This window comes from Danio aesculapii, chromosome 2 (genome assembly GCF_903798145.1).
Source record: "Danio aesculapii chromosome 2, fDanAes4.1, whole genome shotgun sequence".
In the NCBI taxonomy this organism is placed as follows: domain Eukaryota; kingdom Metazoa; phylum Chordata; class Actinopteri; order Cypriniformes; family Danionidae; genus Danio; species Danio aesculapii.
In genome coordinates, this window is record NC_079436.1 from 29,588,560 (window position 1) to 29,600,248 (window position 11,689).

The 11,689-nt window shown below is 34.2% G+C and overlaps 1 protein-coding gene across 1 annotated transcript in view; it reads left to right on the forward strand.

Moving 5' to 3' along the window:
* Window positions 1-7,147, forward strand: part of LOC130234882 (uncharacterized) — a 41,774-nt gene extending 34,627 nt beyond the window's left edge. Inside the window, exons 13-15 of the mRNA XM_056465209.1 lie at window positions 1,519-1,651; window positions 4,370-4,487; window positions 6,878-7,147. Coding sequence (XP_056321184.1) covers window positions 1,519-1,651; window positions 4,370-4,487; window positions 6,878-7,147 — 521 coding nt within the window. The remainder of the gene's footprint in view (window positions 1-1,518; window positions 1,652-4,369; window positions 4,488-6,877) is intronic.
* The last annotated feature ends 4,542 nt before the right edge of the window (window positions 7,148-11,689 follow it).

The following is an 11,689-nucleotide window of genomic DNA, read 5'->3' on the forward strand; positions in this document are numbered from 1 at the left end:
CAATTAAAAACATTACAACAAAGATAAAAATGAATAACAAAAAACAGTCTAACAGCATTGATGTTCAGAAATGCGGTAATTTAACACTTTAGGGTCTTCATTGTATAAATATTCAAACATCAATCATCTTCTTGGTCAAAATGGCAAACTTTATAATTTATTTTGGTCCAAATGGTTTAAATTTACTTGATCTCATTTAATACTGTAACAGGGCTTAAAAACACAATAAAATAAAACAAATCACACTATTACATCCTATTAGATTAGGTCTTGTGGTATTTATCCCACAGATCCTGCGATTTGACTATTGCAGATATGTACATTGCAATATCGATGCTAAACCCCTATCAACTACATTGTTAGACCATTAGGTGGGAACAAGAAACTGGTAAAAATATTTTTGCCAATTATTTAATTGTTAATTTAATTATCCATTTATTTGAATTTGTTCAACAACATTGCTTCATCTATAGTAGTAATAAAACAAGTGAGAGTAAACAACTTTAATAATTTTTTTTTTTTTTACTAAAATAGTTCACATATAAGTGTGTGTGCGTGTGTATGTATATATGTGTCTTTTTAAAATATTTCCCAAATTATATTTTCCCAAATTATATTCTCCCAAGAGAGTTTAACAAATATTATTTAATGTCATCATGGCAAAGATAAAATAAATCAGTTATTTATATTTATATTTATATATATATATATATATATATATATATATATATATATATATATATATATATATATATATATATATATATATATATATATATATATATATATAATTGCAACCAGGCAAGAGGAGTGTTTTGCATTCCAACCACAAGTGGATGCTCTGAGTGAAAATTCAGGCTTTTTGGCTTGATTTTGGAGAAACATTTGGTACTGATTAGTAGCTATTGTTACCATAATATTTCCCGAATCTCACATAAAAAAAAAAAAATGAGCAGAAAATGAGAATTAATCAAAATAACAAAACTGTTTCAGGTGTTCACATTCATTTTTAGCACAATAGCAACATTTAACTTCTGAAGAGAGAGGACATAAACAATTGGTGAAATAACTCTGATTATCAATGACAAGATAAAATCTATGATGAAGTCAGGCTGGTGGATGTGCTGGACTGTCAGGATACTGCACACTTGGCCATGATGAACAGACCTGAGCTGGGCGTCACTTTCACCAAACTCCACTACTGGACTCTTACAGATTTACACTAACACTTATCTTACACGTACAGACTATTATTCTGTCCAATAGTCATTTTCTCGGGAAAAAAGTGCTCTAAATAACAAAAATAAAAGAAATGCTATCAAACCTTTAGAGAGTAAAGCCAATATTAACATTTTACCCAAACACACACCCAGTACATTTTTATTCCCCATAACTGCTTGTCTTTTGTGCATTACAATATTCAAGTGATTAAAAATGTACCTCTCCTGCAATAAATGATGTAGAAAATCAAAAATTAATTCTAATTGAATAATTTTGCCCTCACTTGACCTTCTTCAGCGCTAGCCCTACAGCAGTTTTTAATTCCAAGTGCGCTGAATATAAACACCCCTCTCATGACTCTCCGTCTCCGCATCAGCATCTCTCCTCCAGGAAAGAAGCCCAGCGGCGTGAGCAGCTTCCCGTTTCAATGGCAATTTGAACACCAAGACTGGAAGACAACAGACAGAGCATGATTCTAATGAAACACCCTCCCATTGTCCTCCAAATCATCTCCGTTTATTGAATGCGCTGCAATCCACACCTGGCTTCAACCCTGGAGAGCTTCCGCAGCCTCTATCTCTGCCTCTCTCTCTGTAAACGCAGGATTAGCCATTGAAAGAGCATTCTTGGTTATCAAATTCATACAAACGGCTTTTGCTTTTGTGTAGTGCTTTTAATTAAATCCTACCGGGGGGCTGGAACTGACCTTTTGAGTGGAGAACTGATTAAGCGCACAATGGCCAGTTATTTCTGAACCACAGTCTGTTGCATAGAGCCGCTGATTAACTTTCTGTTTAGGATGACTTGGCTTGAATCTCATTCACGCACAGGCCAAGGAGAAGAGGTGGAGAGAAAAAGGAGTAATCAATTCTGGTTTAGAATGTAGATTAGGAGCGATAGCATCAGGTAATTAACAAGGGTAAGGGTGGCATTTTTGTACGTGGAGTACAGTGAAAAAAGGGCTTATTTGAGAGCCGAGATGGATGTTTAAGAGGATAAAGGTGAAATCAGGGTGGGTTGGTTTTTCTTTGAAAGGATTAGTGGATTGTTATCATGCGCTCCCCCTCTGAAAAGCGGAGTGCAATTATGACAGATGTGCGAAATCATAATGGACAGGCTGGCAGCAAAGTTTCTGCTAAGTCTAGAAGTCTCTACTAATGTGTAAGCATGAGCAGAAAAGCAGTGAAGAACCAGGCTATTTTGCAAAAATAGGAGTAATCTAAAATGACGGTTTTCTTTTTTTAATATATTTTAAACCGTTATTTGTGTGATGGCAAAGTTTTACTGCTTTGTTCTTTGCAGAAATTATTCGTATGTATTAGGATTATTTGATGAACAAAGTTGAAAAGAACAGCATTTATTTCTAACAGAAATGTTTTGAAACATAAATATCTTTGTCACTTTTTTATGCATCCAGTGTGGGAAGACTTTTGGCCTTATGTGACGATATCTTGTAACACAATTTGAAATTACTCACCAGGTTCTCTTTATAATATTGTACTTTTGTCTATGGTAACCACTGTAAACATTCTGGCTTTACATTGAGTGAGCCTACCAGTGATCATTTGTAATATGTGTTTATATTATTTTGTAATTAATTTGGTTTATGAAACAACAATTTCTAAATAATGAAATTACTGGTTAAAGATGAAAAGGGGTTTATCAAGCATTAAAATACTATTGCTAGTATTTTTATACTTTGCGACAACTAGGTTTTACCCATTTGTTACCAAACATGTTGAATATGTTAAATATATTTAATAAAAACCTGTTAGAAAGATTGTTTAATTTTTGCATAAACATTTGACACTGAATGATGATTAAACATATTTTTTCCCAAGATTTGACATTGATGTTTCGCATTTAAACCGCTTTCTCTGCAGACAATAAAGTACATAGATTGATGGATCATTCATTCATTCATTCATTTTCTTTTCAGCTTAGTCCCTTTATTAATCAGGGGTCACCACAGTGGAATGATCCGCCAACTTATCTAGTATATGTTTTACACAGCGTATGCTCTTTCAGCCACAACCCAACAATGGGAAACATCCTTACACTCTTGCATTCACAGACATACACTATGGCTAATTTAGCTAATTCAATTCACCTGTAGCGCATGTCTTTGGACTGTGGGGGAAACTGGAGCATCCGGAGGAAACCCACACCAACACAGGAAGAACATTGGATAATTAGTGTTTTTTAAAAATGACTTATTTGACTTCTTCATAAGTTTTATCAATATGTAAAATATAAAATCTTATTTTAAACTACATATTTTAAGGATGCTCAAATCGATCAGCCGAAAATCAGTATCAGCCGATAATCACATTTCATGACTCGATCGGTACTCTCCAATCTGGCCGATGTCATGGACCAATTGCATGTGTTTTTTAGGGGTTTACAAGCAGAGGAAGATGTGGAAGAGGAAGACGCTTCTGTATATTATACACAGCCTAAGCTAAAGTAAAATGAATAAATGAGTTGTTTTCTGTAAAGCTGTTTGTGGCCATGACATGTTCACATCTAAATGGTTATAAGAGACGTGTTTAAGGTATTATATGCATCTTCCTTAATTTATTCTCTTAGGTAAAGCGAGATCTTCCCATGATTATACAAAGAGGGAAAATGTGCTTAATGCATTATAAAGCTTGAAGCATCAGAATCGTTACTCCATATCGGCCGATCACCTTAACAAGGAATCAGTACTCCGTATCGGCTGCAAAAATCCTGATCGGAGCATCCCTAATATTTAGGCGATACCTACTTTTTATTTTCAAATTAATTATTTGAAACATCAATGTCAAATCATGAGGAAAATATGTTTGATCATCATTTAGTGTAAAATGTTTATGCAAAAATTCTAAAAGGTTTTTAATAAATATATTTAGCTCCATTCAACATTTTTGGTGACGAATGGGTAAAACCTAGTCATTACAAAGTATAAAAATACTAATAATAGTATTTTAATGCTTTATAATTTCCCTAATATGTGTGTGTACTTATTTCTTCGTTGCATTTTAATGCAAATGCCAATGATTTAAGAATGAAGTACTGTAGTGCTGTGTAATTAATTATTGCATTATTTAATTGTTTCAATGTCAGTATGTCTTTACGTTGGTCTTTTGTTGTTGTTTGTCTGTATTAGGTTGTGTCTGAGTTCCGAGTGGGTCTCTCTCCTCAGCCCACCAGTCATCATCTCATACCCTCCAGCAGGGGACAGCCTGACCCAGAAGAGCCCAGCATCAGGCCCTGCCGCAGTCCTGGTGAGACCACATATCCCAACAGCACACAGTGCTCCAGACGGCTGAGCAAACAAAGCTACAAACACATCCGGTCTCAGAAGCTGTATGTTTAGATGCAGGTTTTTTTTTCCTAACAGAACCATCTGTTCCCTTGCTTCAATAGAGCAGTGGTTCCCAAACTGGGGGTCGCGACCCCTGCGGGGGTCGCAGAATAATTTCAAGGGGTCGCGAGAGTTATTTAAAAATTGTGTAATTTTCAGTGATTATAATAAATATTTTTCAGTATTAAAAATGAAAGCTAATATTTTCAGATTTTTAAAAAGATATCACTGATAAATTCATAAAGTATTCAGGACACATTCGGGCAGAATGCATCTTTGTACTTGGAACGCAGCGCTCAGGAACAGTTTAAAACTGTTGTCATGTCAACTTGCCGCAGTAAACAACGCCTTCAACGCTTGCCCCGCCTTCGCGCTCTTCTTATTGGCCCACTGCTCTAAGAACTGAACACGAATGATTGGTTAAAATCAGCTGTCAATCACTCAGTCAACGCCTCCTGTCTTCAGATGACAGGAGCTACAACCGCGAAAATGTAAAGCGCTGAAGACGAGAGAATGAAAACAATACTGACAGATTTTGTCTTAGAAACACCTAAAGCTACAAATATTGGCACATCTGATTACTGATCATGTGGTGAATGTTAATCCACCAGCTATACTTATTGAAGAGTGGATAAAAGACCTCCATTGGCTTCAAGTCTGCTATGAAAATAACTAGCATTCACTGTAAAGTCTGTGGGATATCTTTTGGGATATCCGTCCGTGATATCTTTTGGTCACTCAATTATGTTATAAAAATGTCTTTTCTTGTGATAACGGGATTTCATTGAGACATATTTTCCTCACGCAAGCATATTTATTTTTTTGCTTGTTAGTTTTGATTAGTGTTGATTTTCAAATGCAATAAATCTGTTTATAAAACTTGTAGTAACAGTGCGATAATTGGTGGGAGCCACTAAATTTTGGCTGGTGCGCCTACATTTTTAAAGTTAGAAGCACCAGTGTTACCAAGCAAAAATGTTAATTTCGAGCCCTGTAATCTATAGTAAATATAGTTAAAATATTGTGAACAGCTTAAAAAAACCTATTTTTATTGTTTGTATATGCTTTGGTAGTTGGGGGTCGCGAGTTCTTGACGATCTTACAATGGGGGTCGCGGGTTTAAAAGTTTGAGAACCACTGCAATAGAGTTAGGACACTAAAATCTAACCTTGTAATGAGAATCAGTAAATCAGTGTTCAATGGTTTATAAGTTTAAGGCAAGACAGTGCATATATAATTATAATAGTTTACTAATATAATAGTTTTACTAAACTAATAGTTTGAACATACTTCCTCAGTGGATTGTTTTACTAAATAAAAACTTTTATTTAATATAATATGCACTTATTTGTCTTATCTTAAAAGCTATGAACAGGACCAAATTTCTTTTTCTTTTTTTTTGAGAATCACATTTTTCCACTCCATAATCAGACGCATTGGCCAGAAAAAAAAAACACAATTATTTGTAGAATAAAATCTTGTATATAATCAGGCAACTTATCCATCAACAACTTTTGTCTCTGTAGAAATCTTTAGAATTCTTTTAACTTTTTAGAGTTTTTTTTAAATTATATTTTCTTTGCATTTGACTATAAAACTCTTTAGGAAAAGCTAAAACCCCACAAAAACTGACCGGTGCATGACAAAAACTTGTTTTGCCTGCAGTGCTGATGCTTTTATTTTAGCAGAGGTACATTAAAGTGGGCAAAAGTGACTGAAGACATTTCTCTTTTCATGTTTTTAAAACGTTTCTATTTCAAACATATGCGTTTTTTTTTAACTTTTTATCTATTTATTAAAGAGGTCTGAGGGGGAAAAGTGCTAAACTTTTTTCAAAATTAAGAAGAAATATTTGTAGACTTTCAAATCAGCATTTTAGAATGATTTTTCAAGACACTTGCGACTCTTAAATCTGGAGTGAAGCTGAAAAGTCAGCTTTGTCGTCACCTGAATGAATTACATTTATAAACACATCCAAATGTGAAACACATTTTAAACTGTAATACATTTCATCAATACTTCATGCTAATTTTCTTTGAATAAAAGCATGCTTGGTATGCATACACTTGTGAAGAATGCAGATTAGATGTATGAATTCTCACTCTGAACAACACAGAAATGCCCATTTGCCTGTTTGACCTTTGCTCCATCCTCAGCACCTGCTGTATGCAGTCAAGACACCCGAGGTGCAAACAGAAGTAGAGATGTCACATTAGATCAGCGGAAATATGGCAATATGGCACCCGCATGTTCACTTCCCCTCTCTCTCTTTTTTTTTTTTTTTGTCTTTGTTTCACCCCTCCTTCAAAGAGCCGGCGTTCCCAGGACAGCATATGTTTGATCAACAGCACTGTGCTTCAGTCTTGGACACTAATCCGCTTCTCGCTGGACCTGCTCCCATGGGCTCCATTCAGCCTGGAGGAAATGAGAGTGACCCCTGGAGGCCCAGTCCAGCTTTGCAGGAGCCCAGTGATCTGTCAAAGCCTGGGACTCCCCACCGCGGGCACTGCTCTCTCCAGAAACATCCATCAGCTCCGTCCGGCTGCCGGTTTAACGCTCCCTCTGGACAGTCTCAGGTAGCACAGGTAGCAATATTTATAATGCATTATAAGGATGTCCTTAATATATTATAATTAGTGGTGTCAAATGATGAAACGTGATTATTCGCATCAAAATTAAAAGTTTGTATTTACATGTGTAATGTGTATATGTATTGTGTACACAAACATACATATTATACAAAACAAAAATATTTACATATTTATATAAAATTTGTATTAGAAATACATATTTTTTACAAATTTTAAGCACAAATTATCAAATATTAAAAATAAAGAAATAATATAATATTTTCAGAGGAGAAGCATGTTCATTTAAAAGGTAGTATAATATTTCAATTACGTTCAAAACTACTGTTCATCATGTCAGTCTATTTTTGAATTTGTGTTTAGAGGTTTTATAACACAAGTGTATGTGCATGGAATTGTTGTTTTTATTGTTATTTGTGCTACTCATTGCTCATGCTACTCATTGCCCACACGGAATCTGCGCACGCAGAATTCCACAGATTTTCCGCAGATTTCCACAGATTTTGTGGATTTTGTGTAAATGTGTGTAAATTTATATTTATTCAGTTTTTTAATTAATTTCAATAATATTATTGACTAATATAAAAATGTCAATATAATTTATTCACAATACAGTTTGTAAAATAATATTTTCTGTCTTTCAGTAGATATATTATATAGAAGACTTGCTTTGTTTACCAATTAGAGTGGATCCTTAAAAGGTATTACTTTTTAGTTCATATATTAAGGTTTTAGTTATGATACACCCAAAATCATTCCACATAAATCCACAGATTTTTAACAAAATTCTGCGCAGAAATAGCAAAAACTGTCCACAGATTCCGTCTGGCCCTACTTATTACTTTCTTATACTGAAAAATGCAGTGTACATTTAAATATAGAATATGAGGTTATCATGAATTAATGCATCATGCAAGAATTCTTGTTTAACTCTTATTATGATTATCTATAAGATGATACATTTTAATTTTTTAATAGCAAGATTATGCATACATTATAATGCTATAAAAATATTATAATAAAGCATTATGTAAACACTGGGTGCACAGAAAGTATTACCAATCTTTAATAATGCTCATTGTATATTATTCCATGTGTCTAGATTAGGGGTGCCCAAACTTTTTCTTACAAAGGGCCAAAAACCAAATTTGATTGAGGGTGGTGGGCCAAAAGTAAATGTACCAAACTCTATTACATTAAAGTTGCCATGGGTAATTTCCTAATTTTTTTAATATTTAAAAGGCACCTATGATGAAAATCATCATCTTTTGTTATCATTTTTGCTATTTGGACAGAACTGTCTGTAGGTGTAGTGTGTCCATAGTCATATTGGGGGGATATAAAGACAGTAAGTCTCTTTTTTTAAATTTCATTAAAATATGATCCAAATCCCTTCCATTTTGAGGCCGACCGCAGCATGACATAGGAGTGCGGTTTCCCGGCCCACCAAATTAATTGACAGTCATTAAACGTGTGTGTGTGCGTGCATGCGTCAGTTCGTCCGTCCGGGCGTGAACTTTGTTACGACAATGTGTGACACTCATTGAAAGGCTTGAATTAACTCCACAACAAATACATCAAATAATCATTGTGAAAGTTCTTACTGTAGTATTTCTCACAAACGTTATGTGAGATCTGCTTTCTTCTCATCTGTCACTGTGCTGTTTATCAGATACAGCTGAGGCGGAGATTAAGGCACACTCTGATGCGTGGGAACGGTGGGTGGGGAGAACTAGCATTAAAGGCACTGGCCACAAAAACAGCTACTAGATGCTCAGAGCCTATTACAAACATCTGAAAGGTATAATAAAAAATCTGATGGGTGCTTTGAGCTGAAACTTTACAGACATTCTGGAGACAAAAAAGACTTATCTTAAATTTTGAAAAAGGGGTACAATAGGTGCCCTTTAAAAATAACTAGAAAACATTGATTGTATTAACTAATGTTGTAAAAAATGTTAATTGTATAATGTACTTCTTACAGTAAAAACAAAAACAATCCTGTTTATATTCAAATTTTTACTGCGAAAAACAAACACTATATCAGTACAAATAGTTACATCTTTGTTGCTTTTTTTAACAAAAGAGAACAATAAAAAAAAACAATAAAAAGAAAAAAAAAACTGAAAATAATAATGATAATAAGAATAAAAGTGGAAAAGAAAAATGGAAGCAAGAGTAATAAGTGTACAGAAAATCACAACCAACTATCACAATCAAATGTTCAGATACATTATCAATGTTGAAAGTAAATATTTACAATTGAACAGTATAAAATAGTAATCGTGAAAAAAAGACAAAAATGTAATTGCTACGAAATGAATATATTAAAAAGGAAGGAGAGTGCATCTATTAAATGGAAGGCGAGACCTTAAGAGAGTTAAAGTAAGTTATAAAACATTGCCACTTTTTAAAGCAGTTTGTTTTCCCAGATCATCTAAGCTTTTCCAACTTTAGAAAATGCATGGGATCTACAACAATCCCATTTGTAACAGAATGGAGTTATACTAGTCTAGCTGCACCTGTTTTTTCCTTGATTTGCTCGCCAGTGTCTTCTCTATTGTCCTGTATCCGATGAGTGTCAGTATTTATATTTTGAAAAATCTGATTCAGTTACACATTTCATTTCAGTTTGTTTTTAGTAGCTCTGCAATAAAAAGAAACAAACAAAAATGGTTACATTAAATTAGAAATGACGATCTCTGTAAAAGAGCCCTGCCCATCATTACCACTCTCTTTTCAGATGAGATGGTGAGCGAAATCACATGTTATCATGGGCCAACTTTGGCCCACAGGCCATAGTTTGGGCATCTCTGCTTTAAATCCTTTACCTTATTGTTAGGTTTAGTGTTCTTCCCTAATTTAATACCAAGTTTCTGTTTGCTCAGTTTATCAGGTCTGTGCTGTAGCATAGTGGTTAGTTAACATTGCTTTGGCTAATTAAGATGCGGACAGCATGACTTGACAAAGCAAAATGCCAGCATAAATGAAATAAAGGCACCAGAATTGACAAGTAAATGCATTTAAGTTTGAGCGTAAAATGCATGAATGATCAATAGTGGTAGGCTTGTTTATTGACTGAGACAGTTGGACCATAGGCTACGCTGCCCTCTAGTGTTTAAAGGCAGTTTTGGGCAATTGTTTGCAATTTAGGATCAGTAGGCTGAGCTGGATCATTACTACATCAAGACTTTTTTCTTAAACAGATCAATACATACACAAGGATGAGAAATAATCCTCTAGCCATCCTAGAAGTATTTTTAAACATTTATGCAAAATTGAGCTGTGGATCTGGCCGTGCTTATGTGATATTTTCATTCTGAGAGTCTCAAAGTAATTTATAATACATTCTTTATATTAAAAAGGCTCATTTTAGAGATCTTGTAATGACTTCAAAAACTCAGCTATGCTTATTTTGCACTGTTTTGTTTGCATATATTGAAAAAACACTGAACTCTTGTTTCATCCATGTGCAAAATAGGATATAATATGATATAAAAATTGAGTTTGAGTGCAAATTATTTTAGAATTCAGAATTTTAATATACCTTATAACAGATTTTATATCCACTATTTTTCCAAGCATTCTCAATTTAATTAGAAGTCATTTAATATTTTAATTTTAATAGTTTTTCAGTCAAAGTATATGTTAATTCTGCTGAATTGTTATCCAACAAAATTAGTTCATAGTTGGGCAGTCCAGGATATCGTTTCATCATGGACATTGCAGTGTGCACATCAGCTAAAATTGAAAGCTTCACTACACTCCACTTCAAAATCATTCCAGCCAATCTAAATTCAGGAATGCTTTCTGTAAGGAGCTATTCAAATCATCTGGCGAAATTTTATTCCACTTTTTTTGCAGAAAAAGTATTTAATGCATTGCCAGTGTGTATATAGTGGTGGAAAGAGTACTGAAAAATCATACTCAAGTAAAAATACCATTACTTGACCAAAAAAGCAGTGCAAGTAAAGTTAAAGTATCTGTTGTAAATATTACTCAATGTATAAGTTCAAAGTAGCCCTTTTAAAAGTACTCGTGAGTAGTGAGTATTATGCTGGGAAAGGTTTATGCGTTTACATGCAGTGTGTGTGTTTGTGTGTAAACGTAACATTCTGTAGTGCATTAGTGATTGTTGAAGGCCATTTCAGTCATCACACAGTAAACATCCGTCATCTTCTAATCAGTGACATTCAGTCTAAACAGTCTCTGGGTCATTGCATGTAAAGTATCTTCTTGGACACTTTTAATGCTTCCAATTAGTTTGCTGCGTGTCCTACGGTAGTTCAGTAAGATGCAATTTTATGTGTGATTTGATTGGACAGGAATCATAGGACTGATTTTTCCCCATAGGCAGGAGTTTGTGGAATTTGTTACCATATATATAATTTTTTTTCAGTATTGTGCAGCCCTATTATACAGCCCAAGTTCATATATTTATAGTTTAGTGCCATTTGACTTGGATTCTACCTTTGCTTGTCAGTCAAAGAAATAAAATACTTCCTGCCAGCTCTTTACAGGCCCCTTCATGACT